The 26,581-nt window shown below is 64.4% G+C and overlaps 8 protein-coding genes across 13 annotated transcripts; 6 read left to right on the forward strand and 2 right to left on the reverse strand.

Annotated features, from left to right (window-relative positions):
• Window positions 1-304: 304 nt before the first annotated feature.
• Window positions 305-3,068, reverse strand: TADA3 (transcriptional adaptor 3). The gene is made up of 8 exons (XM_058845138.1): window positions 2,712-3,068; window positions 2,337-2,587; window positions 2,062-2,167; window positions 1,768-1,909; window positions 1,513-1,616; window positions 1,302-1,411; window positions 983-1,168; window positions 305-906 (listed from the first exon to the last, which is right to left on the reverse strand). Exons 1-8 carry the CDS (start codon window positions 2,916-2,918, stop codon window positions 714-716), a joined length of 1,299 nt encoding a protein of 432 aa, XP_058701121.1. The 5' UTR covers window positions 2,919-3,068; the 3' UTR covers window positions 305-713.
• Window positions 3,069-3,431: 363 nt separating this feature from the next.
• Window positions 3,432-5,423, forward strand: ARPC4 (actin related protein 2/3 complex subunit 4). Its single transcript, XM_058845147.1, has 6 exons — window positions 3,432-3,567; window positions 3,753-3,871; window positions 4,203-4,314; window positions 4,388-4,483; window positions 4,623-4,793; window positions 5,209-5,423. The coding sequence occupies exons 1-6, from the start codon at window positions 3,565-3,567 to the stop codon at window positions 5,212-5,214; spliced, it is 507 nt and encodes a 168-aa protein (XP_058701130.1). The 5' UTR covers window positions 3,432-3,564; the 3' UTR covers window positions 5,215-5,423.
• Window positions 5,424-5,568: 145 nt separating this feature from the next.
• TTLL3 (tubulin tyrosine ligase like 3) lies at window positions 5,569-10,033 on the forward strand. 2 transcript variants are annotated; one of them, XM_058845134.1, is made up of 11 exons: window positions 5,569-6,132; window positions 6,209-6,368; window positions 6,492-6,815; window positions 6,959-7,087; window positions 7,155-7,269; window positions 7,367-7,474; window positions 7,728-7,896; window positions 7,964-8,112; window positions 8,188-8,434; window positions 8,513-8,948; window positions 9,022-10,033. In XM_058845134.1, exons 1-11 carry the CDS (start codon window positions 5,957-5,959, stop codon window positions 9,781-9,783), a joined length of 2,775 nt encoding a protein of 924 aa, XP_058701117.1. In that variant the 5' UTR covers window positions 5,569-5,956; the 3' UTR covers window positions 9,784-10,033. The 2 variants fall into 2 exon arrangements, with proteins under 2 accessions (XP_058701117.1, XP_058701115.1); XM_058845132.1 differs by having other exon boundaries at window positions 6,209-6,815.
• A 139-nt stretch (window positions 10,034-10,172) lies between these two features.
• On the reverse strand, window positions 10,173-12,172 carry RPUSD3 (RNA pseudouridine synthase D3). 2 transcript variants are annotated; one of them, XM_058845144.1, is made up of 9 exons: window positions 12,043-12,172; window positions 11,592-11,659; window positions 11,471-11,515; window positions 11,290-11,386; window positions 11,094-11,171; window positions 10,941-11,025; window positions 10,742-10,868; window positions 10,520-10,659; window positions 10,173-10,438 (listed from the first exon to the last, which is right to left on the reverse strand). In XM_058845144.1, exons 1-9 carry the CDS (start codon window positions 12,156-12,158, stop codon window positions 10,268-10,270), a joined length of 927 nt encoding a protein of 308 aa, XP_058701127.1. In that variant the 5' UTR covers window positions 12,159-12,172; the 3' UTR covers window positions 10,173-10,267. The 2 variants fall into 2 exon arrangements, with proteins under 2 accessions (XP_058701127.1, XP_058701126.1); XM_058845143.1 differs by having other exon boundaries at window positions 11,094-11,201.
• On the forward strand, window positions 12,082-13,322 carry JAGN1 (jagunal homolog 1). The gene is made up of 3 exons (XM_058845145.1): window positions 12,082-12,219; window positions 12,435-12,532; window positions 12,612-13,322. Exons 2-3 carry the CDS (start codon window positions 12,444-12,446, stop codon window positions 13,072-13,074), a joined length of 552 nt encoding a protein of 183 aa, XP_058701128.1. The 5' UTR covers window positions 12,082-12,219; window positions 12,435-12,443; the 3' UTR covers window positions 13,075-13,322.
• Window positions 13,323-13,364: 42 nt separating this feature from the next.
• Window positions 13,365-17,513, forward strand: IL17RE (interleukin 17 receptor E). 3 transcript variants are annotated; one of them, XM_058845135.1, is made up of 16 exons: window positions 13,365-13,564; window positions 13,645-13,660; window positions 14,125-14,280; window positions 14,377-14,483; window positions 14,560-14,683; window positions 14,754-14,896; window positions 14,978-15,046; window positions 15,147-15,213; window positions 15,302-15,489; window positions 15,655-15,702; window positions 15,810-15,855; window positions 15,972-16,120; window positions 16,192-16,260; window positions 16,338-16,389; window positions 16,465-16,566; window positions 16,756-17,513. In XM_058845135.1, exons 1-16 carry the CDS (start codon window positions 13,448-13,450, stop codon window positions 17,361-17,363), a joined length of 2,061 nt encoding a protein of 686 aa, XP_058701118.1. In that variant the 5' UTR covers window positions 13,365-13,447; the 3' UTR covers window positions 17,364-17,513. The 3 variants fall into 3 exon arrangements, with proteins under 3 accessions (XP_058701118.1, XP_058701119.1, XP_058701120.1); XM_058845136.1 differs by having other exon boundaries at window positions 14,757-14,896; XM_058845137.1 differs by lacking the exons at window positions 13,645-13,660; window positions 14,125-14,280; window positions 14,377-14,483.
• A 499-nt stretch (window positions 17,514-18,012) lies between these two features.
• IL17RC (interleukin 17 receptor C) lies at window positions 18,013-22,596 on the forward strand. Its single transcript, XM_058844584.1, has 16 exons — window positions 18,013-18,263; window positions 18,334-18,500; window positions 18,586-18,959; window positions 19,142-19,253; window positions 19,320-19,364; window positions 19,523-19,662; window positions 19,855-19,917; window positions 20,067-20,121; window positions 20,214-20,398; window positions 20,478-20,528; window positions 20,612-20,657; window positions 20,767-20,876; window positions 20,976-21,044; window positions 21,117-21,174; window positions 21,306-21,515; window positions 21,948-22,596. Exons 1-16 carry the CDS (start codon window positions 18,013-18,015, stop codon window positions 22,559-22,561), a joined length of 2,550 nt encoding a protein of 849 aa, XP_058700567.1. The 3' UTR covers window positions 22,562-22,596.
• Window positions 22,597-23,259: 663 nt separating this feature from the next.
• Window positions 23,260-26,085, forward strand: CRELD1 (cysteine rich with EGF like domains 1). Of its 2 annotated transcripts, none has more exons than XM_058845098.1 (10): window positions 23,260-23,471; window positions 23,932-24,014; window positions 24,088-24,198; window positions 24,273-24,364; window positions 24,468-24,644; window positions 24,733-24,828; window positions 24,918-25,001; window positions 25,115-25,210; window positions 25,294-25,437; window positions 25,548-26,085. In XM_058845098.1, the coding sequence occupies exons 1-10, from the start codon at window positions 23,289-23,291 to the stop codon at window positions 25,766-25,768; spliced, it is 1,287 nt and encodes a 428-aa protein (XP_058701081.1). In that variant the 5' UTR covers window positions 23,260-23,288; the 3' UTR covers window positions 25,769-26,085. The 2 variants fall into 2 exon arrangements, with proteins under 2 accessions (XP_058701081.1, XP_058701082.1); XM_058845099.1 differs by having other exon boundaries at window positions 25,935-26,085.
• Window positions 26,086-26,581: the final 496 nt, after the last annotated feature.

The following is a 26,581-nucleotide window of genomic DNA, read 5'->3' on the forward strand; positions in this document are numbered from 1 at the left end:
GCATCTGTTGGGAGGATGCGAGGGCGTTCCTTGGGTAGACGCGAGTGGGGGACACGCGTGGAGCTGCAGGACAGCCCCAGCCCCGCCACTCCTCGTACCTCTCTCCAGACTGAGCCCAGCACCGGCAGAACCCACCCCCACAGCCGGGCAGCGCTGTCCCCCGTGACGTCCCCAACTGTCACCACACCATCACCTGCACACGGCTGCCTTTATTGCCCGTGCTCACGGCAATAGAAACCACCGGTACACGGACAGCTCGGCCACCCACCCACCGGGCCCGCCACCCCTCCAGCCCCTTCCCCTCCCCACCCCCTCAAATCCACCCGTGGGGGCTGGGTCTCCCCCTGCCCCGCATCACAGAGAAGGATAGGGGACCGTGAGAACCGCACCATAACATGTGGCCCCTGCAGCGACCTGGCTGATGTCACCCGAATAACAGGGGAGCGCAGGGAGGACACGGGAGTGGAAGCCACCACCCGGGGTGGGGGTGTTGAAGGGAGGGCCCTCCACAACTCCACGCGGTGCCCAGCTTCGGTCAGTGAAAGCCCCAGACAGGGAGGGGACAGCAGCTGGGCTCCTTTATCAGAGCAGGGAGGCTGAGCAGACTCAAGGCATGGGGGAGGTCGTGCCGGTTCCATCCCGTGGTGGTAGGGCTCAGGCAGAGCAGCACCCTGCAGGTGAGGTCCACACAGAGTGGGGGTCCTTGGTCCCTGCTACCCATCCAGCAGCTTGAGGATGCTCTCCCGCTCCTTCAGGGTCTTCCAGGCCTGGTCCTTCTCCTTTTTGGTGGGTGTGCGCTTCTTCTGCCGGGCAGCCATGATCTTGCGGAATGCATCCATCACCTCATTGTCAGCCATGCGGACACGCTGCCGCAGCTCCTGCCGGTGCAGTTCCTCCTTGGCCAGCCTGGGGGGCACAGGAGGGTGTCAGGTCCTGCTGGGCAGCCCCCTGCCCGCACCCATCCCTGCCCGCTCGCTCTCACCGCAGCAGCTCATGCTTCTTGGTGCGGTTGTGTGCACTGAGTGCCTTCAGCTCTGCCTGCCTCTTGCGTAACTCAGCCAACACCTCGTCCTCTGAGTCCTCAGCTGGACGGTCCTCTGACTCCAGCAGGCCCTGGGCCACCAGCTCCTCCTTGATGCGCCCCTCCAGTGACTTGGTGTGGGGGACACTGCCAGGGTGGAGAGTGGCTGCTGTCCACCACACACTCTTTGCTCCCTGGGACTCACAGTGGCAGGGAGCCAGCAGCGTGTTCGGTGCACGCAGGGGCAGCGCTGAGCTCTGGGCCCACCTCAGCTGCTCACCTGAAGGGCTTGTTCTGGCTGCGGGGAGATGTGCCAGCACCGTCAGCTCCTGAGTCCTTGCCAGTGATCTCGGGGATTGGGGAGTCCTCAACAGGGGAGATGATGTTCTCCTAGCAAAGGGAGCACGAGGGAAGGGTTACGGTGCTGGGTCTTGGCAGCAATGCCCCATAGTGACAGGCCACCATGGCATGGGGTCATTGGAGCCCCTCACCTCCACAAGGGCCTGCAGGAGACGTTGTGTCAGGGGACCAAAGGGACACCCATCCTCCGGCTGCTCATGCTGGGCTTCGGACTTCTTCAGGAGAGCATCAACATCTAGGAGGAAGCAGAAAATGGGACAAAGCACCCCCAAAGGCAGAGACATGAGCAGTGGGGCGGGGCAACTTCAACCTTTCTTGGGCGTGGCTGCACTGGGCACAAGCACCCCCAGCCCTTCTGGGCAAAGGCAGGGGTGGGATTAAGGTACCTTTAGTGTCCAGCTCAGTCAGTGGCCCCAGAACACCTTTCTTCTTGTCAGCAGCAGCTGCTGCCCGGGCCCCATCCTTCTGCTCCTCCAGCAGGTCCTCTTGTGCCCAGCGCTGGGAGTAATGCTTCCCCAGAGGTGGAATCTGCAAGAGTAAGGCTCAGCACAGCTCCTGGAGCCTCTGCCTTGCCTCTCACCTCCCCGGTGCCACAGCAGCATCCCAGGCAGGAACAGTCACTGTGAAGTGCCAGAGGGGATGGGGAGAGAGGGCAGAAGAAGGGCTTAGGAGCTTTTCACCTTGTAATGCTCAGCCTCATCCTCCGGTGGCTTGAGCAGCTCTTCCAGGACTCTGACCTCCTCGTTGGTGAGATCAGCACAGTACGGCTCCACCGATGCCCAGAACCTGCAAGGATGTACAAACTGTGAGAGGGAGCTGCAGGGGAACATGTGGAAGGTGACACATGTCCCCTTTCCCCCTGTGGCCCCTCTTCTCTCACGCTAGAGGCAGCCCTTGTGCCACGTGCTCCAAGGAAGGAGAAGGATGATCCCAATACTTCCCAACACCCACACACCTATTTGGAGCATCATTTTTGGGGATGCGGGGCACATCAATGGGATCATCCTGGAACTCATATTCCTGGATCTTGGGCTGCAGGTTCTTGGACTTGGGCCGGCCAGGCCCAGGCCCAGTCCCATGGCCCCCTTTGCCCTCCAGCTTCTGCTTCTTGGGCTTCCCATGTTTTACAGATGTGCCCACATCATGGTCCTTGTTCAGCTTCAGGAACCGCCGGTCACCCTTCTTATCCTGCCAGTCTGTCAGAATCTGGAAGAGAGTGATGTACCATAAGGTCCTGTGCCCAGTGCTGGGCAGGGGCAGATCAGAGGCAGCCCCTGGTAGGAAGGAGCCAGACAGAGAGTCTGTCCCTGACCCAATGTGGCCCCAGCACCTGTGTCTCAGCCTCCAGGACGCGAAGGCGGCGGCTGGCAGAGGACAGCAGCGTTTCCAGCTCCAGCTGCAGCGTGTCCAGCTCCTCGATGCCGATGCCATCGTCCTCCGAGCGGGCCAGCACGGCCGTGTACCGGGGGCACACTTTCACATGGTCCACCGACTTGAAGTCATGGAACTGCAGCGGGCAGTCCTTCAGCTCGCTCATGGCGGTGGGGACCGGGCACCAAGTGGACTCTGGGGGACCGACGGGCGCACGGGGGAGCCGGGGACAGGGGAAGCCGGGAGGGAAGGGAGTGGAGTGGGGGGCTACGGAGGGTCGGGGGGCATCGGGGCTCTGTGGAACCCGGGGTGGGGGATCACCGGGCCGCTGAGGGAACAAGGCGGGGGGGATCACCGAGGCGGCGAGGAAGCCGGTGGGGGGATCACCGAGGGGAACCGGGGGGAGATCACCGGGTGGCTGCGGGGACAAGGCGGGGGCGGCCCCGGGGCGCAGCGGAGGCCGCGGGGCCGGGCCTGGGCCGGGCGCCCCTTCCGGCCCCGCGGGCGCCCCGCCCCGCGCTCCCCATTGGCTGCGCCGCGCCCCGCGCCGCCGCTCATTGGCCCAGCCCGCCCTCCATCTCCCTGCCCTAATATGGAAGCGCTGACAGGCCCGTACCAAGCGCCGCAAGGCGCGGGGGGAGCCGCGCGAAGTCTCGCCGCCGCCACCCGGCTCCGTGCCGCGGGGGGGCCAGGCCGCAGGGCGGGAGCTTCCCGCCGCCTCCCCTCCCTCCCGCCGCAGTGGGAGGTGCCGCGCATCCCGGAAGAGGTGATCAGCCACTTCCGCCTGCCCAGACCGGAGCGCCGCTGCCACCATGGTAGGGCGGGGGGCTCGCTGTGAGGGGCGGTGGCAGCGGGGAGGCTGGGGAGGGTCGGAACCGGGGCCGGCGGAGTGAGCGGGGCTGAGGGGACGGCGGGTTGCTGGTCGGGGGCTGGGGCAAAGGGCGAGACCCGACCCCCGGGCGCCGTTCGGGGGTCTGACGCCGCCGCCGTGTCCCCGCAGACTGCCACGCTGCGCCCGTACCTGAACGCGGTGCGCGCCACGCTGCAGGCCGCGCTGTGCCTGGAGAACTTCTCCTCGCAAGTGGTGGAGCGGCACAACAAGCCCGAGGTGGAAGTCAGGTATGGAGGCGGGAGGAGACACCACGGGAGCCCTGCGGAGCCCTGGTTGCCCGCCCTGGGGGCTGCTGGCCCGTTCTTGCCGTGCATTGAGCACCCCGCAGCCCTTAGGCACGGGGCCGGTGGCGGCAGGGAGCCGGGGAGCTGCGGGGAGGAGGAAGGGGATCTAGCTTGAGACTGAGGGAGTATCTGCTCTGAGGAGGAACATCTTCGGAACGCAGGAGCGTGCTGTAGCAAAGCCCCCACATCCCCATGATCCCTGCGGCTCCCCTGCCCTGTTTTCCACCAGTAAATGCTTCCTTTTGAGTCACTCCTGCCCTCCCTCTGCTCGCAGGAGCAGCAAAGAGCTGCTGTTACAGCCGGTGATCATCAGCAGGAATGAGAAGGAGAAGGTCCTCATCGAGGGCTCCATTAACTCTGTGCGCGTCAGCATCGCGGTGAAGCAGGTGAGGGGGGGTTTGGGCAGGGGGCTGGCAGCTCAGCCTGTGGGGAAGCCTCACTTCCCTTTTCTCTCTCCAGGCTGATGAGATCGAGAAGATCTTATGCCACAAATTCATGCGCTTTATGATGATGAGGGCTGAGAACTTCTTTATCCTGCGCAGGAAGCCCGTGGAGGTGAGGAGACAGGGAGAGGACAAAGCAACTCCTGGCTGCACTCCTGGCACTGGGAGGGTGTCCAGTGCAGAACTGGGATGTGAGTTTGCATGGCCAGCAGTTTGGGTGCTAAACCCTCTGGTGCTTCTCTCTTGTGCAGGGTTATGACATCAGCTTCTTGATTACAAACTTCCACACGGAGCAGATGTACAAGCACAAGTTGGTGGACTTTGTCATTCACTTCATGGAAGAGATTGACAAGGAAATCAGTGAGATGAAACTCTCTGTCAATGCGAGGGCCCGCATCGTGGCAGAGGAGTTCCTTAAGAATGTGAGACTCTGAAATGGGAGGAGGGGTCTCTGATTTGGGGAGCGGGGTGTGAGGTCAAAGCCAGTGTGGTCCTTGTGGCCAGAGCCCCCCTGTCCCATTAGTAAGGACTGGCTGACATCCTGCCCGAGGAACTTCTTGGAGACAGGGAGAAGAGGACGCCAAAGGCACTTGCATCCCATTTGCTCATGAAGTGCCAGCTTTTGAGACCCCCAGAGCTTGCTCAGTGGCAGCAGCAGCCTTGGGTGGATGAGACACTTTTGGTGGGTGCTGAGATGGATGTGCAGTGCCTGGGGAGGCAGAGTATGGATCCCTGTGAGCAGTGGCCACACTCAGCCTCCATCCCAGGTGCCAGGAGGGTGGTGAGTGTTCTCAGACTGCTCAAGCAGGGACTAACAGCAGTGTGTTTTCTCTCCAGTTTTAGGCCGTGGTGCAGGACCCCGTGGCTCCCCTGTGCTTGTGCCCACCGGGCACTGTGCCTGTGCCTGCTCCCGTTTCTCGAGGACCGCTGGGTGGGGCCGGGCCCTGCCTGCCCCTCTCTGGGCTGGGCGGGAGCAGCCCCCGCTTGCGGCAGCGCGGCCCCAGCCGCTGCCCCTGTCTCGTCTTGTTTTTTAAACAGTCTTGTTTGCTGTATCCGCCGCCTCCGTCTCCTCCCTCCCGCCGCTCTGGGCCACACCAGGGGATGGGGGGGAGGGCATTGTGGCCCTGGGGGGCAGATGATGGAATGGGAGTAGGACATGGAACTGTATGGGCACAGTGTGGCAACAGCAAACAGTGGTGTCAGCCCTGATGGTGAGGAGCTGCGGAGGGTGTCAGGAGAGTATTAAAGGACTTGAAGACAGCCTGGGAGCAGCAAGAGGCTTGGGGTGTGGGGCACAAAAGGATTTTGGGCAGGGTGTGAGGTTTGGCTGGCTGTGGGCATGTTTGTGTCCCCCCTTCTGTGCGGTGGAGCCCTTGTGGTGGCTGGAGCTGGGGGCTGTGACATCACAGTGGTGCTGGGGTTGGCAGAGCCACATCCTGCATTCTGACATTTGTGCTACTGGGGTTTAGAGCCCGTGTCCTGTGCTGGACTCCGACTTTAGTCCCCAGCAGGACAGGGGAATAGAACAACCAGATTGGCACAGAGAGGAAGAGCCACCCACAGCTCCCCTCGCTCTCAATCTACCATGGGACAATGTGACACTGAGAGCAGCACTCCAGGCACACCCCGCCCCAGACAGGGATGGCACTTGAGCAGGGTACACTCCAGCCACCCCACGGCCCAGCAGGCTGGGGACAAGGGCACAGTGTGGCATCCTGGGACTGTGAGATGCAGCTGGGACATTGGCACAAGGCTCAGCAGGTCAGAGACTGCCCTTTCAAGGGCCCGAGGTTTGGTCAGTCAGAGGAAGGCAGGTCAGTGTTTTCTACCTCTCCAGGGCCGTGGCAGTCCCTGTGGGACTGGGGACAGTGGGCTCAGACAAGGCTGTCCTCACAGGGCACTCAGCAGCCACCACCAGACACCAGGTTGGCCACCAGCACTTGCTTAACCTTGAGCAGCTCAAAAAGGCCAAGCTGCATGTGGAGATGGCCATTAAGGTGAGGGACCTGATTTTACACCCTTCAAATGCCACTTGTTCCATTTATGGCATTTCTGGCTCAGGAGGGCTGAGCCAGAGGAACCAGGACTGTGACAGGCCGAGCCCACTGGTCTCTGCACAGGAGAAGAAGATCTTCACAGTACAGGGCCCCTACCCCATCATCCGGCGCCTGATGCGAGCCCGGGGCTGGGTGGAGAGGAAGGTCCCCAGCACGGGCAGACGGATGGTGAAGCATCGTGGTGACCAAGACAAGCAGCGGCAGGAGACAGGGCCAAGTAATGGTGGTGGTGGGCAGGAAGAGGCACTGCTGAACCCAGGTGGGGGGGCACAGCCTTTTGTGGGGACCAAACACCCCCTGCACTACCCATGGCGACCCACTGAGGAGGAGGAAGAGAAGGAGGAAGAGCAGTGTGATGAGGACCCCAACGGCATCCATGACCTCATGGTTAGCAGAGGGCTGGGGCTGAGCTCTGCCACTGCCCCCAGCACCCTTCCCCTGGGACCCCAAGCATGTGTGCACAGCCTTGGACATAGGGTGAGGGTGGGATGGGGGCTCTGTGTCCCACCTGGGTTTACTTCCTCCACCAGTCCTACCTGGTGCGGGACCAGTTGCCAAACTTCATCTGGACCAACTACCTTGAGGCCACTGACCATCAGCTGCTGCAGCACGACAACGTGGTGAACCACTATGCCCGGGTGGACGCATTCACCACCAAGGTGGGAGGCTGGAGTCCCTGGGGAGGGGGATAAGGTCCAGTAGGAACTGACAACCTCCTCTAAACAGGAGGGGCTGTGCCTCAGCCTACAAAACTTGCCGTGGATTGAGCAAGCTGACCCCAACACCTTCTTCCCCCGGTGCTACCGGCTGGGGAACGTGGATGAACTGGAAACTTTCATTGGTGAGCTGAAGGCTGTTGCCCTCCTGTCCCTCCTTGTGCTCCCACTGCTCCAATGTCCTGTGCAGGACTGGCTAGGGATGATGCCTCCCTCTTGCAGAGGATTTCCGCCTGACAGCAGCACGAAGCCTGCTCAAATTGGCCCTGGAGGAGGCTGGGGACAGGCCAGTGGGGACCGAGCAGGTCCCAAACAATGCCAAGGGGGCAGGTGAGTACATGGAGGGGACATCACCTGGGGGTGATGGCAGAGAGTAGCTAGAGACAACTGATGCCTGAGCTTGGAAGCACAGCCACTGCTCATGGTTGTGGCCTGGGATCCCCCACTCCCTCCTACTTGCCCACCTTATGGGTGCTCTGTGCCCCACCCCATCCTCATGCACCCAAAGCTACCCATGTCACAGAGAGGCTCTGGCCCCAAGGCTGGCATATGAGTCATGTCTCTCACCCCAAGCATTCCACAGCATGGCCAGCCTCCCCCCTGTACCCTGAGCTGGTGGAGGAAGCCCTGGAGATCTGTAGGCAGCACCTGGGCGTTCTGCAGCACCAGGACATCGACAGGAACACCCCGTCCCCCTGCAGGACATGCATTGACTGGGACCGCTTCCTGCAGGAATACTACCACGTGGCACAGTGAGTGCTGAGTGGGATGGGGGGCACCATGGCAGGGCTGATGCCGACGTCCTCTTCCTCCCCACAGCAAGGGGGCAGGGCTGGTACTGACCCAGCAGCAGCGGAAGCAATGCCAGAACCTGCTGTGGCACCTGGCACAGCAGCTGCCCCAGCTTGACATGGAGGGCAAGCTTAACGTCTGGATCCTCAAGCCTGGTGCTGAATCCCAAGGCAGGGGTAAGGCTGGGGGAAGCAGGGAGCACACAGAAGCTTCCCATTTAGGAGGGATCCCACAATCACTGTGTTCCCCAGGCATCGTCTGCACAACGCAGCTGGAGGAGGTGCTGCAGCTGGCACGGAGCTGCATGGCACCCTCGGTTCAGGTGGGCAGATGGGTGGTGCAGAAGTATGTGGAGCGGCTGTTGACCATCTTTGGCACCAAATTCGACATCCGTCAATGGTTTGTTGTGACTGACTGGAAGCCACTGACTGTCTGGTTCTACCGAGACTGCTACCTGCGCTTCTGCTCCCAGCCCTTCTCCCTGTGTCACCTGGAGCGGTGAGTGCCCCCCACCCCAGCTCCCCACACCCCAGCACCCTGGCACCCTCTGACCCAGCCACACTTTCCCTGCCCCAGTGCCAGGCACCTCTGCAACGTCTCTGTCCAGAAGTGGTACAAGACATCACCAGACCAGGACCCCCGTGTGCCCCCTGACAGGATCTGGTCCAACGAGCAGTTCCAGAAATACCTGGCACAGCTGGGGCAGGCAGATGCTTGGCACCAGATGCTGGTGCCTGGCATGAAGGCAGCGATCCTGAACACGCTGCGCAGCGCCCAGCACCAGGTGCGCTTCCGCAAGGGCAGCTTCGAGCTCTATGGGGCTGACTTTATTGTCGGGGAGGACTTCCAGCCCTGGCTGCTGGAGATCAACTCCTCCCCTACCATGAGCCCCTCCTCGGCGGTGACCCGACGGCTCTGTGCCAACGTCCAGCGGGACACGCTGCGCCTCGTGCTTGACCGCAAGGACAACCCCACCTGTCCCATTGGAGCGTTTGAGCTCATCTACAAGGAGGTAGGCTGAGGGTATGGGGGGCAGACACCCCCCAGGCACCCTGAGCCCCCCACTCCCTGCTGTCTCCCTGCAGGCAGCTGTGCCCAAGCCTCTGTCAACATGTGTGAAGCTGATGGTCAAAGGCTGTTCCCTGAAGAAGCTCCAGCCAGCACAGCAGCAGGACCAGAACAAGCCCCCCACCACTGTGGCCACTGCCCTCCATCACCCTGTGTCCCCAGGGGCCAGTGCCACCCATGTACCCAAGAAAGCACAGCATCAATTCCTCACCATGGTGCCTTGTGTCCCCAAGCTCCTCCTGTCACCAGGGGTCAGAACCACCAAGGCTCCCCAGAGAACATGGCATCGCTCTCCTACTATGATGCCCACTGCCTCCAAGCGGTCTGTGTTGCCAGGGGGCAGAACCACCGAGGTGACCCAGTCCAGAGCAGCAACAAAGAAGCTGCCGCCTCTGGAGCAACGGAACCACTGCTCTTCCTCCAGCTCTGACCCCCCAGCACCACCAAAGCCTCAGGTCTCCTCTGCTGAGAGCCAGGGTCTGCCATGGCTCAGTTGCTTGCCTGGGCAGCCCCAGGCTGCACAGCCCCGGATCAATGGCTGTCCCATTAATTGGGTGCCTGTGCCACCACCCCGGGGAACCCCCAGCAACCCCTGGCCATCCCAGGGTTGTGCACGCTCCTTCCGTCCTGCCAAGCCCCAGCAACAACCTCCGTCTGCACAGAGCACCAAGACCCTGTGCCTGGAGCAGAAGCACACGGCAACTCCCACTGGGATGCGGAAGACTTGGAACACTAAGACACCCCCAGGAGTGGACAGAGCTCCACCTGTCCTTTGTTAGGCCAAAACTGCAGCACTTCTCATCCCAAAGAGTTCCCACTGCTGTGTCGTGGTACCCACCTCCTCCCTCATGTGTGCTTTAAAATAATTCTGTGATAAGGAGTCTGTCTCAGACCTTCCATGCATGAGAGCTGTGGGGAGAGCTAGGACTGCCCCTGGAATGGGGCTGTGGGTGGGAACTGGGGCTGCCAGGACAGAGAGCAGGCAGGAAAAGCTGCCTCTGCTTCTGCCTGTGGTTGCCCCTGCCAGACAGCTGCGGTGGGTGATGACAGTGCTGCATTCTAGCACTTGGAACCAGGGCAGACAGAGAGTGGTGGCAGGGCTGGTGCCCCCACCAATGCCAGACGGACAGCCCGGAAAAACGCATCCTCTGTGTGCCAAGAAAAGAACTGAGTGTTGAGCCACCCAGGCAGCAGGGGGGGATTTTAATGGGGTGGAAGAGAGCAGAAGGGTGGAGTGGGTGTCCCCCTGCAGCATTAGGGCTCCTAGTGTTCAGGCAGCCCCAGGCAACGCAGAGTGTGCAGAAAGTAGGGTGGAGGGGGGGCACAGACGGGGCCCTCAGGCAGCACTAGCTCCTGTAGGTGGATGTGGAGTGGGAGGTGATAGAGCTGCTGTGGAGAAAGCCCCAGCTGGGACACCAACTCCTCATCCAGCACCTGCAATGTGAGTGGGCAGCTCAGTGGGATTGCTGAGGGCTGTGCTGAATGCCCCAGCCAGCATCCACCCTGGCCATGTACCTGTGTGCGGGTCGGGGCAGTCTCGGGGGTCAGAAAGAAGGGCATTCCCAGCACCCTGCCCACGTGGGAAGAGTACTTATGGTCACCCAGGGCCGGGCACAGCAGCAGCGTCAGGTGCACCTGGAGCTGTTCTGGGAAGGCTGGGGAGGAACAGGGAGAAGGTGAGATTGCAGGGGTCAGGAAGCATGGCTGGGGTGATGGAGATGTTGGGGGGCCACTCACCTGTCCTGGGCTGGAGCTGGAGGAGAGCACAGCCCCCCACAGCGCTCAGCACACGGTAGCGTGTCAGGGTGTTCTTCACATCCTTCCTGGCCAGGCTGCGGCGTCCTGGGGCTGGCACTGGCACCACCTGCAGAGCACAGTCCTCAGCACTCCCTGGGGTATCATCCCCCATGCCCCCAGCCCAACGGCACCCCCTTACCATGGCTTTGTCCCCCTGCTGCTGCCAGCACAGCCCAGTGCAGATCTCACCCTCCACCTCCGCCGGGACTCCCACGGTGACGGCACTGCAGGGTAAGGTGGTGAGAAGGGGACAGGACCCCCGTGCCAGCATGGCAGTGTCCCAAGGACTCACCGATATGTGGCAGGGTACTGGCCTCTCAAGCGAGCATTGGTGAAGAACTGTTGCAGCTTCTTAGTGGTGTGGTAGCAGCTGGACAGGAGGACAAGGCCAGAATACTCCCTGTAGGACACGGGTGCTTGAGACCTGGTGGGCGAAAGGCAGTCCCAGCTCCACCCTAGGACCACCAGCCTGGACCCTCCTACCATACCTGGCAGGAGCCTTCACCACATGGAGCTCAGCAGCGAGGCCCAGGTGTCGTCTCAGTGCCGGCAGCAGCGCATCCAGGCTCAGGTCCCCAGGGCGCCCTGAGGAGATGCTGGTGGGTCAGCACCCACTGAGCCCCCCATGCAGCTACCCCTGCAGACCCCCCATTGCTGTCCTGTACTCACCCAGAATGGGGAGGCCCGGGGGCTTGTTCAGCGCCAGCAGGGCTCCTAATGAGGGGAAGTCTGGTCAGCGGGTACCTCCTTTACTGTCTCCCTTGCCCCCATTCTCCCCCGTCACAGGTACCTTCCCGGTGCACCACGGAGCCCTCCAACAGCCTCAGCGTCTCCTTGGGGCCCAGCAGCCGCCTCCACCTGCAGGGGATGGGGTGAGCAGGCAGACACAGGGGGGACTTCCCTCAGCCACCTACCCTGCACGCCACTCCGCGTGTCCATAAATCTCACCCACCACTGCCTGCCCTCCTCCCCACGCGTCTCTGCACCCTCATGCTTCCCCAGCCCCTCTGTGCTCACACACCTGCAACCGCACAGGTATGTCCCCATTCCCACAGCCCCAATCTCATAACCTCTCTGTACCCCCGGGTACAATGGGCTGCCACCAGCCCCCACGCGTGTGCATCTCCAGGTGCCACCACACCCCTGGGCGGGCACCCCACGTACGCCCACCCTCTCCGCACACATAAACGCACCCCATGTTTTCACCCCTCCGCCCCCGCGCGCCCCCGCGCCCCGCTGACCCCGCGGCGCGCGCTCCCGGTCCCGGGCGCGCCAGCGCTCGCGCGGCGGCGGCGGCGCTCCCGATGGCCGCCATGGCGGCAGCGCCGCGCCTGCGCCGAGCGGTTCCCCCCGGCATCCGGAGCCGGCGGCCGCGGCCATAGAGCAGCGGAAGCGCGGGCAGAGGGTCCCGCCCGCAGGTGCGGCACGGCGGGGAGCGGCGGGCCGGGGGTGTCACCCGCGGAGGGGGTCACCCCGCGGATGTCCCGGAGGGCCGGGCGGTCACGGGGAGGGAGCCCCGGGGCTGTCGCTGTGGGAGGGAGGCCCGGGGGGCTTGTGCCGGGGCGCTTGTGCCGGGGCTGCGCTGGGGAGGCGGGCAGGGAGGGCGGCCCCGTGTGACGCTGTGTATCCCCAGGACAGCACCATGGCCTCCCGCGGGGGTCCCCGCGCCGCCGGCACCGACGGCAGCGACTTCCAGCACCGGGAGCGCGTGGCCTCGCACTACCAGATGAGGTAGGTGTCCCCTTTCCCGGGGTTCCGGGGGGGACACGCGACCCCAGCAGGCCCTGATGGCCCCACACTCTCTCCCCAGCGTGACCCTCAAGTCGGAGATCAAGAAGCTGATCTACACGCATGTGGTCATCTGGCTGCTGCTCCTGGCCCAGATGGTCGTGGGGCACCTCAAGCTGCTGCCCCACGACCAGGTGGCCATGCCCTACCAGTGGGAGTATCCCTACCTGCTCAGCATCCTGCCCTCCCTCCTGGGCCTTCTGTCCTTCCCCCGCAACAACATCAGCTACCTGGTACTCTCCATGATCAGCACCGGCCTCTTCTCCATGGCTCCCCTCATCTACGGGGCCATGGAGATGTTCCCCATGGCACAGCAGCTGTACCGCCACGGCAAAGCTTACCGCTTCATCTTCGGCTTCTCAGCCGTCTCTGTCATGTACCTGGTGGTGGTGGTGGCCGCGCAGGTGCATGGCTGGCAACTCTACTACAGCAAGAAGCTGCTGGACTCCTGGTTCACTAGCACGCAGGAGAAGAAGAAGAAATGAGTGGGGATAGGTGGGCTCCGTGAGGTGCTGAAGCTCTGCAGTTCAGTCCTGTGGGGCAGCGCTGGCGCGGCTCCGGTGGGTGGGGATCCTCGGGGACCACGGGGTGGGTGTCTGAGACACGCCACGGCCCCGGGCTCTCACGCAAGGGGGAGATCCCCCGAGGGCTGGGGCCGTGGAGGGTCCCTGGGGTGCGTGCCCTTTTCCTCCGCGTGTTGTTCTATGGAAATAAAGCACCGTCCGCTCTCCCACGCGAGTCTGCGCCCAGGAAGCGCCGCCTGGCAGCGGGGGGCGGGGGGCGGCGGGGCCGCACGTGCCGGTGGAGGAATGCGGCGGGGCCGGCCCGGGGCGGGGCGGGGAGTGGCGGCGCTCGGCCATGGGGCGCCCGGTGCTGCTCGCCGCTGCCGCCGCGCTGCTGCTGCTGCTGCTGCTGCTACCGCTACCGCCCGGGACCGGGGCCGCCGTGACCCGCCTCCGGGTCTCCGCCAACTTCGTGAGCGCTGGGGAAGGGAGGTGGCCGGGGAAGGTGGGGGGCGGGCGGCGCCGCGCTCATCCCCGTCTCTTTGCTTGCAGGAATGCCGGGCCACCGGTGAGTAGCGGCGGGGCAGGGCTGTCAGTGCGGGGCTGCTCCTGCCCGGCTCCAGAGCGCGGCGGCACGGTGGGGCTTCCCTTGCCCGCGGCTACTGGGTCCTGGAGTATGGGGGCCGGGGGGAGGGAGGGTGCTCCCGGTTTCCGGGGTACGGGGTTCCCCGCTTCCGAGGGCTCCCGATCCCCGAAACTTCCTGACTTCCTGGCCTCTGGGGCTCCCCGCTTCCAAAGAGTCCGGATCCCCGGGGTTCCCTGTTTCCGAAGACTCCTGATCCCCAGAGATTCCCACTTCCGAGGGCTCCGAATCACGGAGGCTCCCGGTTTGCCAGGACTCCCCGGGGCACCTCCTTTCGGAATACACTTCCCCGGGGTTCTCCCCCTTCCAAGCACTCCCAGTCTCCGGGGCTCCTGCTGCCTGTGGGACCCCCGGCGCACGGCCGTCTCCCGTCTGCTCTCCCCCTGCAGCCGACAGGACGCTGAACCGCCCCCGCTGCCGCCGCCCTTCCCGCCCAGGGCGGCCGCTGGAGCCGCCCGCCCTGTCGCTGAGCCGTGCCCGGCTGTGCCTGCCCGCGCAGCCCTGCCAGCCCTGCCTGCGGGTGCGCCTGGCCCTCCCCACCTCAGGTACGGGCGTGGGTGGCGGGGCCGGGCCTCCCCGCGGCAGGGGACACACACCCCGTCCCCCCACCCATGTCAGCACCCCACGTCGGTTTCTCGCAGAGCTCGGCGGTGTCCGGGGACTGCAGCTCACCTTCCTGGAGCTGAGCTCCAACCGGGCTGGCTGGCTGCAGGTTTGGCAGCGACGCCGGGTGTTGGGCAGCTCAGCGGTGAGTCTGCGGTGGGCGGTGGAGCCGGGGGACACCGAGGCCCGGAGTACCCCCACTGACCCCCTGTTTCCTGCAGTGGCAGGTGCAGTTCGACTGCTTCCCGGCAGAGAGCGGGCAGCAAGTCCTCGTCTCCCTTCGCACCATCCCAGATCGGGGTTTCGCCCTAAGCTGCAGCCATCTGGTCACCGAGGAGCCACCTGGTGAGACTGAAGGGGTTGGGAGGTGTCCTGGGGGGACGCCGGTACCAGCTGTAACCCCCTGCCTGCTCAGCAGGGCCTGTCTTTACCCATGCTTGGGTCCCTGAGGTGCAGGCCATTGAGGTATGGGTGCCCGCGGGTCCCGCCCTCATGGTGCGGCTGTGCCACCAGCTGGCCCTGGAGTGTGAGGAGCTGCCCCGGCCCTTCCACCAGCAGGTAACGGCTCTGCCCCCCGACACCCCCGTCCCAGACTGGGGGACACAATCACTAACAGCTGATGCTTCCTCCATGTTGTAGGTGCTGGTGCCAGGAGGCCACCATATCTCACTGCGGTATGAATTCCTGGTGCCCTGCCTGTGCATTGAGGTGGGTTGCCCTCCCTTACGGCCACCAGAACCCATTCGTCTGCCCTCATATGAGGGGTGGGGGCATATCCTGCCCTGACCATCCTGCTGTGCTGCCCTAGGCCTCCTACTCCCACCATGACAGCCTAAGGAGCAAACAGTGCCCGTTCCATGACCGACCAGATGCCTGTGAGTGCCTGGTGCCTGTGGGGAGGGGAGATGAGTTCCAGGGGTGTCCCTTGGTGTCTCACCATCCCACTGATGTGGTGCCCCACAGATGGTCCTGAGCTGTGGTCCTCAGTGCGCTTCCACGACTACAGCACCAGCAGCAAGGACCAGATGGCGATGGAGCTGAATGCCACCTGCCCCCTGCACCCACAGGCCACCCTCTGCTGGAGGGAGGCACCAGATGAGGCTGCACCCTGTCATGACATCCCCAATTCCACAGCCAGTAAGGATGGGCAGGTGAGGCCTCCTGATCTTGAGGTGTCACAGGATGTGGGACCGTGCCACTGGCTGGGGCATCCACTGGATCTCAGGGTCCCTATAGGGCAGTGGGTGGGCACCAGGGTGCCTGTGGGCTGTGTGGGTCAGAGATGGTAACTGTGGTACACTCTCCATTTGTTCCAGGTGTACATATTGGACAAGGTGGACGTGCACCCCCAGCTCTGCTTCCGAGTAAGCCCCTGTGGGTGGGTGGGTGGGCACCATCTTGGAAGCGGCTGGGGGGCTGTGGTGGGTGAGTGCAGCTCACCCTGCCTTTTCTTGATCCCACCTCCCCTCAGTTCTCCTACAAGAATAGCAGCCATGTGGAGTGTCCCCACCAGCCAGGTGAGATCTATGGGCAAGGGCAGCCCTGGGCTAAGCACAGTCCTGCCCTGGGGCCTCTTGCACCCCTCACCCCATTGGGCATCCTGCAACGTCGCTTCTCTTTCTGGTGGCCGCAGAGACTGCCTGGAATGTTTCAGTGAGTGTGTGGGGGCTCCAGCTACGCCTGCACCTTACCTCCCGCATCCCTGCAGCCTTCAGCGCAGCCCTGTGCCAGCGCCGGGGTGGGCAGTGTGAACCTGAGGCCCCACTCTACACTGTCACACAGGTGAGTGGTGCAGGGCTGGGGGGGACGCGGTAGGGACAGACCCACACAGACCCTGCTCTTGTGCTTTGCAGCCAGAGGGCTCTGCTCCAGGGGAGTTGGCGCTGCTGCTGCCAGTGCAGATCCTGGGCAGCTGCGTGCTGGTAAGGTGACTCTTGTGCTGTCATCTGTGCTATGGGAGACCCAACACGGTCCCCCTCTTACCCAACCCCTTCCCCAGGTGTGGCGCTCGGATGTGCATTTTGCTCGGAAGCAGCTGCTCTGTCCCGATGGTGAGAGGGGGTCCCGGAGGGGAATCGGGGGGGAGTGGAAATGGGCAGACATCCCCTTTACTGCCCCTCTCCCAGTCTCCCGCAGGCACTTTGGGCTGCTGGGGCTGGTACTGGCACTGGGACTGGTGGTGACTGTGCTACTCCTCAACTGCCGTGGTGCCTGGAGGCCAGATGATGGTGAGGAGCACCCAAGGGGGCTGCAGGAGGGACGGCAAAAGGGGCTGGAGTGCCAGGGGGTGCCAGTTCCTGGGCTGCAGGGGGTCCCAGGGTGGTGGATGGCAGATGCTGTTGGATGCCGGGGTGTCCCCAGGGGATGCCAGTAGGACACAGAGCTGAGTTGTCACTGCTGTCCTCTCCATCCTGCAGGTGTCCCTGGCGGGCGCCCTGTACTGCTGCTGTACTCGCCAGACTCAGAGGAGCACCTGGGGCTGGTGTGTGCCCTGGCCGAGCGGCTGCGTGCAGGGCTGGGCTGCGATGTGCGCCTGGACCTGTGGGAAACGGGTGGCTTGGGTCAGGCGGGCGCCCTGCCCTGGCTCTACGCCCAGCGGGGCCGCGTGGGCCGCCAGCGTGGCACCGTCCTCCTCCTCTGGAGCCAGGGCAGTGCCCGGCTCTTTCATCGGTGGCAGGTCGGGATGGCCGACGGGACGCCTGGGGATGCCCATGACATTTTTGGGGCAGCCATGGCATGCCTGCATGGGGAGCTGGGGGCGGCGGGCCGGGGCGGCGGGTGGGTCCTGGCATACTTCAGCCGGCTCTGCAGCCCCCACGATGTCCCCCGACCCCTTCGGCCCCTGCCCACCTACCGCCTGCCCCGACAGCTGCCCGGTCTGCTGGGTGCCCTGCGGGGCAGCCCCCCGGCCCCTCGCCGCTGCCGTCGGGACAGGGTGGGGGGCCTCTTGCATCGGCTGCTGGAGGTGGGGACTGGGGAGGGCAGCCCCCCGCCCCGGCCTCCCGGGGCAGCTTCTGGCACCTGAGTGTCCAGGCTGGGCGTGGCTGCAGGGAGAGCAGGGCTGGGCCCGGCTCCTTGGTGAACGCAGGGCTTCTGCCAGGAAAAAGCAGGGCTCAGGTGAGCCCGGGTGTGCCCACTGCGGCGGCAGGAGGGGTACCCATGGGTGCCCCGGGAAGCGGCTGTGGGGGTCCAAGCAGGACTGGCCTCAGTCATGGAGTGTGCTGCTGAGGCCGAAGCGAGCGATCCAGCTGGTCATGTGTGGCCGGGAGTGGAGATGCTGTCCTGAGCAGGGGCAGCTTTATTCCCATACCTGCTCCAGAGGAGAGCCCATAAAAGCCCCTTTGGATGCCACAGCCAAGCGAGGGGTTCGGATGGTGCAGGAAGAAGCTGAGAGATGGGGACGCTCCCTGCCCTGCCCAGGCACAGGTGGCTGGAGGGGCAGGTGCTGGGCACAGCCTAGCCCTGCTCTTTGCCTTGCCATTGCCAGCAGGACTTGGTCCGGGATGGAAGCAATAAAGGTGTCATTCCACCTTGCCCTGTTGTCTCTCTGCTGTACCGGGGGGATTGGTTGGTGCCCTGCAGGGTCGGGGGCTGCCCAGTGCTCCTCTGCAGCACGGAGGGGCAAGAGGACGCACCCGGCTGCGCACAGCCTGCACCGGCACGGCTGCCACACCATGTCCCACAGCCGCAGCGGCTGTCCGGGGCAGCCTGGCACCGTGCCCGTGCCATGGAGCCAGCTCGTCTCTGTGGGGCCCCAAGCCCTCCAAGGGTGCCGGGGCACTGAGCCCTGCGTGTTCGGTGCGGGAACAGGAGGCCCCACCCCAGGGCGGTTGCTGACGCCACGCCAGGACCCGGGTGTCCGGGATCAGAGCAGGAAGCGGGAGCCGGCGGCGGCGGCGGGGCCCGTGGAGCCAGGAGAGAGGCTGTTGGGAAGTAGCCAGCGTGGGGCCGGGGCACCCCAAAGTCCCGGCCCCACCATGAACGCCCTGGGACAGCTCCTGCTGGTGCTGGTGGTGGGATCGGCGGGTGGCCGTGGGGACCCTCGCGACACCCTGGCCTGCTCCCAGGTGGGTTGGTGTCAGCAGCGCACAGGCCTGGGGCACCTGGCACCACCACCGGCCTCACCCCTGCCTCCCCCAGGGCCTCACCTGCCGCCTCTTGGGTAAGTGCCATCACCGTGCCATGGCCCCCACCCCATCCAGTCCCATGGGGACTTCACCCCCATGCTGTCCTCTCTGTCTCCCCAGACACCGATGTGCTGTGCGGGACAGAGCCCCCGGGGCCCAGGCACGGGCTGGCCCTGGCTCGTCTGCGGCTGGAGCCGGCACTGCGCTGCACCGAGCCCATGGCCTGTGTGCCCTGCCTGGAGGCACGAGTGCGCCTGGCCTTGCCACCTGCCACCAGCACCGCCACCGAGTCGCGCCTCTCCGTGCAGCCAGGCACCTCTGGGACAGAGGATAGCGGTGATGGGGGACAGTGGTCACCAGTGACTGGGGTCGCCTCGTCCCAGCCCAACGTTACTGGGCTGCTGCTCCTCTCTGGGCACGCATACACCTCATCCCGCTGCGTGGCCGTGGAGGTCTGGGCATCCTCGGGCCCCACGCTGCGCGGCCAAACCGTGGTACGTAGATGTGGGGCACTGGGGCTGGGTATCCCAACAGTGTCAGTCCCTGGCCACTGGGGATGTGGGCACTGGCATCAGCACATCTCTGTGGCATGGGGGTCCCGTTCCTGTGCCCTAGAGAGGTGGGTGCTGGCAGTGCCGGTGCCTCACCGCAGTCGGGTGGTGGTTTTCCTGCCCAGGGTTGGGTGATCTTCCGGTGCTTCGAGGCGCCGCTGGGCTCCAAACTCCACATCTCAGCATACATGAACTCATGGGGCCGGCAGAGGCTGAGCCAGCAGCAGCAGGTGCCAGGTGAGCCCCGGTAGGTCCCCTGCAGTGGACCCAGCCCCCCTGCCAACTAATTCACTGTTCCCACAGACTGTTCGTGGCCTGCAGCACAGGCTGCTGTCCCCCAGTGCCAAGGTAAGTGCTGGTGTCACCCTGCCTCGGTTTGCATCCCCTGGGGAGAGCTGGGCACTGGATAACAGGGGTGAGAGTGACCCTGGGGGTGCCGTGCTCTGTGCCATGGTGCTGAGTGGGCAGTGCCAGGAGCTGGGTGACCTGAGCTGCCTCTGATACAGTGCCCAGGCTGCGGGTCTCCCCGGGGCAGAAGGAGGTGGTTGTGGAGGTGCAGGGGGCTGCAGTAGGGCACAGCTACACACTCCGGCTCTACCACAACCGTAGCCATGGCAGCAGTGGGCCGGGGCGTGCAGTGACCACGGTGAGTATGCACCCTGTTCCCTGATCCCCCACTCTGTCTGTTCTCCAGTCACTGCCCTCCTCCCCATTCCCGAGAAGCCGTGTCTGTGTTATAGGCAGTGTGCTGAGAGAGGGTCCCCTGGGGGCTCATCTCCCTGGGTGACCCTGCTGATGGCGATTTGCCATGGGGTGACCCACATCTGGTTGCTGGTAGCGGAGCAGTCCCATGAACTTTGTCCTGCCTGCCGATGAGGTGCTGCCCTGCCTCTGCCTGCAGGTGGGCATCCGATCAGGCACCACGGGGGTGACAGGATGACACTAAAGAGGGGCTCCAAGCTCCATGTATCTTCCTCTGGCATTCCAAGGGCGACAGCCAGGTCACAGTCACAGCATGGATATTTTTCTTGTCTCTCTCCCCACTCCCAGGTCTGGCTGGAAACCCAGGACCCACTACGGGCCACCCTGTGCCCCTTCTCTCATGGTACCTTCACTCTGAGGCTGGGGGGGCTGGGACACCGTGGGACCTGAGGGGACAGCACAGAGAATGACGCCCCCGTTCTGGTGCTGCTTCAGATGCCGAGGCCTGGGAGCGACTGTGGGCGCAGAGCCGGCTGGTCCTGCACGTTGAGGGGCAGGTGCTGACCTGCTCCCTCTCAGCCCCCTGCGACCTCCTGGCTGAGCTGGTGCCCTGCTGGCAGCCAGTGCCCTCCGGGCCCTGCCAACCCCTCCCTGGCCTGCAGCAGCCTGCTGGGGGGCAGGTGAGTGGGGCTTTGTGGGGCACTGGGGGCTTTGTGAAGGATGGTGGTGACAGTTACGGAGCATCCCTTCCACTCATAGGGACCCCAGGAGTTTGGAGGGCTGCGGCCACACCCCAACCTCTGCGTGCAGGTAGGACAGCGCTCTGCCCCACGGGTGCCCCACGGGCAGCTCTACATCACCCCCAGGCACTATTAATCCACTCTCTGGGGCAGGTGTGGAGCAGTGGGCAGGTCCGGCTGACCCAGTGCCTGCGGGACCGTGAGTACTGCTGGTGTGGGAGGGTAGAGGCAGCCTGTGGGTCCAGCTGGGGGGGGAGCCCTCCTTGGCTTCCCCTCACCACCTACCCAGCCCCCTGGCACATTCCTAGGAGCGCTGCCCGGCCGCCCTGATGACCTCCTGCTGCTGGAACATGGGAATACCTCACTGTGTGCCGTAGAGCGGGGTGCCTGCACACCCCTTGCCAGCTTCACCAGCACGGTAAAGAGGAAAGGACCCCCATGTCCTGGCAGCAGTGGCCCTGGTGGCACAGGGACCCCTGTGTCCAGCAGTGCTGTCTGATGTGCTGTGTTGTTGCAGGGAGCAGGGCACCCTGGGCTGCTGGAGCAGGAGCTGCAGCAGGATGTGGCAGTAGGACAGTGCCAGCAGGTCAGTGTGAGCAGCCAGCGGGCAGTGGGCAGGGACTGGGCAGTGTCTGACATGTCCCTGTGTCTCCCACAGCTGTGGCACCCACTGAACAGCACTGGGGTTGCACTCTGGGCCTGTCCCCTGCAGAAGTGTGAGTATTGACAGCCACAGTGGGGAAGAGGAGGGATAATAGAGGGTTGAGGGAGGGGACCCCCTGTGGAACCACAGGAAACCTCTGCTGGGTGCTGGGGGCCCTTGGTGGATGCAGATTCTGCCCTGCAGATCTGCGTACCCACTGGGCACTGGTGTGGATGGGGGTGCTGTTGGGGGCCACCTGTCTCCTGCTGCTGCTCTTGGTGAAGAAGGAGGACATGAAAGGTGAGTGGTGCACTTCTGGGGGCTGTGCCTGGCCTGGGACCCCTTCTGGGACCTCACTGCCTCTCCTCCCCGCAGGATGGCTGAAATCCCTGAGGGCTGGCTATGGCTCCAGGGGTGAGTGTGGGCAGCCTGTGCCTATCCCAGAGTGGGGCCTCAGGGCGAGTGGCCAGCCTATGGCTATCCCAGAGGGGTCTGATGACAGAGTGAGGGGGTCTCCCACCTGGATTAGTTCATGTTTGCCTGCCTGACAGGTGTGTAGGGGTTTAGGGAACTGAGAAGAGGGATTGCAACCTGCCTCCCACTGTGTCTGTCCCTTAGGGTAGGTAAAGGGTTCAGGAAGGGGACTGGGTGACTCACGTCAGTGAGGTCTCAGCTGCTTCCCATTGTGGCTGTTCTTTAGCTTGGGTCCAGGGGGTGCTGCAAAGCTTGGGCAACAGAGGCAGGAGATGGTCTCCCCCATCATGGGTGCTTCCCAACATGCCTCCCACCATAGGGTGGGTACAGGGTGCATAGAGGGATACAGACACTAATGATTGCCTCCTTCAGGTCCACTGCACGGCCGGCGGGCACTGCTGGTGCACGCAGCAGAGCCGGTGGCAGAGCGGGCAGCATGTGCCTTGATGGCAGCTCTGCACTCACTGGGGCTGACAGTGGTGGCAGCGCCGGGGGGTGGCAGCGGGGTAGCGGCTTTGGGGCCACTGCCCTGGCTGCACGCCCAGCACCACCGGGCACTGCGTGACAGTAACACCATCATCCTGCTCCTCTCTCCGGCAGCCGTGGCTGCTGCACACCAGTGGGACACCGGGGCCAGGGTTGTGCCAGAGTCCGGGGCCGCTGAGAGCAGCCTTGGGCCCCGGCACAACCCTGGCCCTGATGATGTCCCCACTGTGGCGCCCTGCGAGGTGTTTGCGGCGGCTCTGTCCTGTGCCATGCCAGTGCTGGCGGCGGCCAGTGCTGGTGGGCACTATGTGGTGGCCCGGCTGGAGACCTCGGTGCCAGCAGTGCCCCCAGCACTGCGGGCAGCCCCTGCCTTCGCACTGCCCAGCGAGATGGAGGCGTTCTTGCAGGCACTGGCAGGACCAGCTCGGCAGAGGGGCCGGTGGCTAGAGCCATATGTGGCGGTGGTGGCTGAGGCTCTGCAGCGAGCAGTAGGGGAATAAAGGGGTGACAGTACTTTTGCTGAGTGTGAGTCCAGCTCTGAGTCCAGCAGGGACTGGGATGGGTTGGGAAGGAGTGATGGGGTGGACTGGGATGGTGTGGAGGGGGATGATGGGGAGGTATAGGGGGGGACAGGAAGGGGGCTGGGCTGTTTGGGGTGTGAAGGGGAAGGGGGTTTGGTTGGTTGGAGGGTGGATGTGGAACTGAACCAGTTTAGGGGTATGAATGGGAACTGGGCAAATTTGGGTGGTAATGGGGAACTGGACAAGCTCACTGGGGGATGATTGCCAACTGGGACAATTCGGGGGAAAGTGTGAAAAGAAATTGGACCAGTTTAGGGTGAGATGAGGGGGAACTGGGCAAATTTGGGTACAGTGAGAGGGAACTGGACCAGGTTGGCGGGGGGGGAAGGAAGGTGAACCGGCCTGGTTTGGCCGGGGGTGGGGGTGGATGTTTGAGGGCCCCGCCCAGACCAGGCGGGGACCGGGCCGGTGCGCTCCGGACCACCGGCCTCGTTGCGTGCGGGGTCATCGACTGCAGCCCATCGGCGCTACCCCCGCCCGGGCTTTTGCCCGCGGCCCCTTTAAGGCGCGGGTGGGCGGGCCCAGGGCGCGGCGCGGATTGGCTGGGAGCGGGGGGCCGGCGGCGGCGGCGCGCGGCCATTGGCGGGGGCGGCGGGCGCTGAGTCAGCGGGCGTGGCCCACGTGGTGCGGGCGGGGCGGGCGGACGATGGGGCCGCTGCCGCTGCTGCCGCGGTCGCCCCGGCGCAGGGGGCCCGGGCTGGGGGGAGCCCTCCTGGGGGCCGCCCTCCTCGGGGGGGTCCTGCTGGCGGCTCACGCCGACCCCGACCCCCACCGAGACGGGGCTGAGCCGTGCCGAGCCTGCCGCGGCCTCACCGACAGCTTCATCAGGGTGCGGGGCGGGGGGGCACAGGAATGATGGAGGCCGCGGCGAGGGGGCGCGCGGGGGGTAATGGCATCGAGGGGTGTGGGGTGACACAGCCGCTGCTTCGGGGGGGAGCTGGGGGCAGTGACGGGAGGGGCCCGCGGGTGGCACACAGGGGGCACACGGCCTGGAGGTGACAGTGAGCAGGGACGAAGGGGGTCCTGGGTGGGGTGATGCGGTTGGGGGGCCCAGAGGCATCACAGGCCGGGGGGTAAGGGTGGTGACCGGGCCCAGTAGAGGGGTGTCTTGGGCGGGACAGTGGTGAAGTGGAGGCACTCCTGCAGCATTCCCAGGGGCGCAGTGATTGGGCTCTGGGGAGGGAAGAGGGTGGCAAGTCCCTGGAAGTGATGTGTTTCATGGAACCCTACGGATAGAGGGGTTATTGGGGGGGTCCTATGCCTGCACTGCCACTCCCCCATGCACCCAGGGCCTGGAGCGGACAGAGCATGAGGGCTTTGGTGGGGGTAACACAGCCTGGGAGGAGGAGAAGCTGTCCAAGTACCAGCACAGGTAAGTGTGTGAGGGGCTGGGGGGGCCCAGCTGCTCCAGAAGTAATATCCCACACTGACTTGGGTCTCTGCAGTGAGACCCGTCTGCTGGAGGTGCTGGAGGGTGTCTGTGCCCCCTCGGACTTCACCTGCCACCAACTGCTGGAGCGGAGTGAGGAGCACGTGGAGCAGTGGTGGTTCCATGAGTGAGTCTGGGGACAGGCACAGGGGGATGACAGGGGATGGCAGGGGGCTGAATGCTCTATCTCCCCTTCCCCAGGCGGCAGCAGCACCCTGACTTTTTCCAATGGCTGTGTGTGGACAGACTGATGCTTTGCTGTCCACCCGGCACCTACGGCCCGGACTGCCGGTGTGAGTAACTGTGGGATGAGCAGGGTGCTGGTAGGGCTGGAGGGGCCCCCCTGGCTGCTGCCCACTGCCCCAGCTGCCAGCTGGCTGGTCTCTCCTCATGCAGCCTGTGCCGGTGGGCCCCGACAGCCCTGCAGCGGCAACGGGCGATGCGACGGTGACGGCACACGCCGCGGCACCGGCCTCTGCGTCTGCAGCCCGGGCTACGGTGGCCCCTTCTGTGCCGAGTGTGGTGACGGCTACTATGAGGCCTCGCGGAACAAGAGCCACCTCGTGTGTGCTGGTAGGTGGGGGCTCTACCAGTGCTGCCCAGGCAGTAGGTACAGGCAGCTGCCCCCTGCCTGTGTCCACGTTGCCCTCCCTGCCCACAGAGTGCTACCAGGCATGCGGGCGCTGCACAGGGCCCGAGGACTCCAGCTGCCTTCGCTGCAAGAGGGGCTGGGTGCTGCATGAGCACCGCTGCATCGGTGAGTGAAGGCCAGGGATGAGCTCAGGGCTGTGGGGGCTGCGTCCCCAGAGCAAAGGCTCAGCGGGGCCGTTCCCATCTCTCCTGCAGACATAGATGAGTGTGGCACGGAGATGGCGCATTGCCGAGCCAACCAGTACTGCGTCAACACAGAGGGCTCCTACGAGTGCCGAGGTCAGGGGGAGGTGGGGAGTTTTTGTGCAGGTGGCTCTTCCCTACTTGGGGCCAACCCTGGCTAGGCTGGGAAGGAGCTCCAGCAGCAACCCTGTCTCCTTTCCCTGAGGCAGACTGCTCCACGGCTTGCATTGGCTGCATGGGTGCCGGGCCGGCTCGCTGCAAGAAATGCAACAAGGGCTACTGGCGGGATGGAGCCAAGTGCCTGGGTGAGTGCCTCCCATGGACTGGGGGGGCCATACTTCCCCCTCTTCACTGCCCAAGCCCTGCCTGAGCCCTGCTTCCCCTCCAGACGTGGATGAGTGTGCCAGTGCCGAGGAGCCAGTGTGCACAGGGGTGCAGGAGGTGTGTGAGAACACAGAGGGCAGCTACCGCTGTGTCTGTGCCCAAGGCCACATCCGCCGTGACGGGCAGTGCGTTGAGGACAAGCCCCCTGGTATGGCTTAATGCAGCACAGGGGGACATGGGCATTGGGCAGGGGGTGTGCGACATAGTGGGGGGTTCTTGTTGGTCACCTGTGCCCTCCCACGAGTATTGTCCGTGCAGATGCCCCAGAGAAGGGCTTCTTTGATGACGTGACTGATGACGAGGTGGTGGTGCTGCAGCAGATGTTCTTTGGTGTGATGATCTGTGCCCTTGCCACTCTGGCTGCCAAGGGTGACATGGTCTTCACCGCCATCTTCATCGGCGCCGTGGCCGCCATGGCCGGCTACTGGCTCTCTGACCGCAGTGACCGTGTCCTCGATGGCTTCATGAAGGGCAGATAGCTCTGGAACTGCTGGGTGCAAGTGGAGGGGCAGGCTCAGCTTGGGGTGCAGGGCCTCCCCCAAGCAGGACTGGCTGCCAAGGCCACATCCTGCACATGATGCTGTGCCCTGCATGCGTCCCCCAGCCCCCCTTTAGCATAGGATCTTGTTTTCCCTGTCCCTGCAGAATGAGCCAGGAGTACCTGATCCTGGGGGCTCCCACACAGCCTCCTCTGGCTGGGAGGGGTGATATCAGGCAGTGCAGCATCCTGTGGGGGGCACAGCATGCTGCCCCCAGTTCCTCGTGCTCTGGAGGAGAGGCCTGGCATTGTGACAGGTGAGGGGGTGGAGGGGCAGGTGAGGGAGGGAACCTGCTATCTGCCCCAAGGCTGGGGCTCCTGGCCCTGTAAGACTCCCCTCCCATGAGGCCATTCCCTGTGGGAGAGTGGGGGGCTGGGTCCCCCCATGCCCTGAGCTGTGTGGCTGGGAGAGCTCCCCCCCATCCCTGGGCAGAGCCCATCTCCCCTCCCAGGCTGGGGTGCCAGGGGCCCCTAGCCACTGGCAGGGTGCTGTGCCAGTGAGGAGGCCCTGCGGGATGCATGAGTGTGGCTGTTGCATTTGTCCGTGGTTTGTTTGTCGGGGTGTGCCCATCTGTCTGTGTGTCCATATCTCAGGAAATAAAGCTCTGCACACCCAGCTTGGCTGCTCAGGGTGGGAACTGGCGGGGATTGGGGGTGCTGCTGCCCACCACCGCTTTCACATGCCAAAAGGACTGTCTCCTCCCAGCATAAACTCTTTATTTCTCTCGTTTGGCACAAATGGAACCACCCCTGC

Source organism: Poecile atricapillus, chromosome 9 (assembly GCF_030490865.1).
Source record: "Poecile atricapillus isolate bPoeAtr1 chromosome 9, bPoeAtr1.hap1, whole genome shotgun sequence".
Classification (NCBI taxonomy): domain Eukaryota; kingdom Metazoa; phylum Chordata; class Aves; order Passeriformes; family Paridae; genus Poecile; species Poecile atricapillus.

Excerpts from the sequence above, each read along its gene's own strand:
- TADA3 (XM_058845138.1), bottom strand. The coding sequence starts at position 2,918 with ATGAGCGAGCTGAAGGACTGCCCGCTGCAGTTCCATGACTTCAAGTCG. Across the intron at positions 2,588-2,711 it reads TCCTGGAGGCTGAGACACAG|ATTCTGACAGACTGGCAGGA; the intron begins GTGCTGGGGCCA and ends ACTCTCTTCCAG. Across the intron at positions 1,617-1,767 it reads GACTGAGCTGGACACTAAAG|ATGTTGATGCTCTCCTGAAG; the intron begins GTACCTTAATCC and ends GCTTCCTCCTAG.
- ARPC4 (XM_058845147.1), top strand. Across the intron at positions 3,872-4,202 it reads AAGCCCGAGGTGGAAGTCAG|GAGCAGCAAAGAGCTGCTGT; the intron begins GTATGGAGGCGG and ends CTCTGCTCGCAG. Across the intron at positions 4,484-4,622 it reads TGCGCAGGAAGCCCGTGGAG|GGTTATGACATCAGCTTCTT; the intron begins GTGAGGAGACAG and ends TCTCTTGTGCAG.
- TTLL3 (XM_058845132.1), top strand. The coding sequence starts at position 5,957 with ATGGGACAATGTGACACTGAGAGCAGCACTCCAGGCACACCCCGCCCC. Across the intron at positions 7,088-7,154 it reads TGGACGCATTCACCACCAAG|GAGGGGCTGTGCCTCAGCCT; the intron begins GTGGGAGGCTGG and ends TCCTCTAAACAG. Across the intron at positions 7,270-7,366 it reads TGAACTGGAAACTTTCATTG|AGGATTTCCGCCTGACAGCA; the intron begins GTGAGCTGAAGG and ends TCCCTCTTGCAG.
- RPUSD3 (XM_058845143.1), bottom strand. The coding sequence starts at position 12,158 with ATGCCGGGGGGAACCGCTCGGCGCAGGCGCGGCGCTGCCGCCATGGCG. Across the intron at positions 11,387-11,470 it reads CCCGGGCCTCCCCATTCTGG|GGCGCCCTGGGGACCTGAGC; the intron begins GTGAGTACAGGA and ends GCATCTCCTCAG. Across the intron at positions 10,869-10,940 it reads AGCAGGGGGACAAAGCCATG|GTGGTGCCAGTGCCAGCCCC; the intron begins GTAAGGGGGTGC and ends TGTGCTCTGCAG.
- JAGN1 (XM_058845145.1), top strand. The coding sequence starts at position 12,444 with ATGGCCTCCCGCGGGGGTCCCCGCGCCGCCGGCACCGACGGCAGCGAC. Across the intron at positions 12,533-12,611 it reads GCCTCGCACTACCAGATGAG|CGTGACCCTCAAGTCGGAGA; the intron begins GTAGGTGTCCCC and ends CTCTCTCCCCAG.
- IL17RE (XM_058845135.1), top strand. The coding sequence starts at position 13,448 with ATGGGGCGCCCGGTGCTGCTCGCCGCTGCCGCCGCGCTGCTGCTGCTG. Across the intron at positions 15,856-15,971 it reads GGAGTGTCCCCACCAGCCAG|AGACTGCCTGGAATGTTTCA; the intron begins GTGAGATCTATG and ends TGGTGGCCGCAG. Across the intron at positions 16,261-16,337 it reads TCCTGGGCAGCTGCGTGCTG|GTGTGGCGCTCGGATGTGCA; the intron begins GTAAGGTGACTC and ends CCCCTTCCCCAG.
- IL17RC (XM_058844584.1), top strand. The coding sequence starts at position 18,013 with ATGTCCCACAGCCGCAGCGGCTGTCCGGGGCAGCCTGGCACCGTGCCC. Across the intron at positions 18,960-19,141 it reads CGCTGCGCGGCCAAACCGTG|GGTTGGGTGATCTTCCGGTG; the intron begins GTACGTAGATGT and ends TTTCCTGCCCAG. Across the intron at positions 20,658-20,766 it reads GACCCAGTGCCTGCGGGACC|GAGCGCTGCCCGGCCGCCCT; the intron begins GTGAGTACTGCT and ends GCACATTCCTAG.
- CRELD1 (XM_058845098.1), top strand. The coding sequence starts at position 23,289 with ATGGGGCCGCTGCCGCTGCTGCCGCGGTCGCCCCGGCGCAGGGGGCCC. Across the intron at positions 24,829-24,917 it reads GCATGAGCACCGCTGCATCG|ACATAGATGAGTGTGGCACG; the intron begins GTGAGTGAAGGC and ends TCTCTCCTGCAG. Across the intron at positions 25,438-25,547 it reads CGTTGAGGACAAGCCCCCTG|ATGCCCCAGAGAAGGGCTTC; the intron begins GTATGGCTTAAT and ends TTGTCCGTGCAG.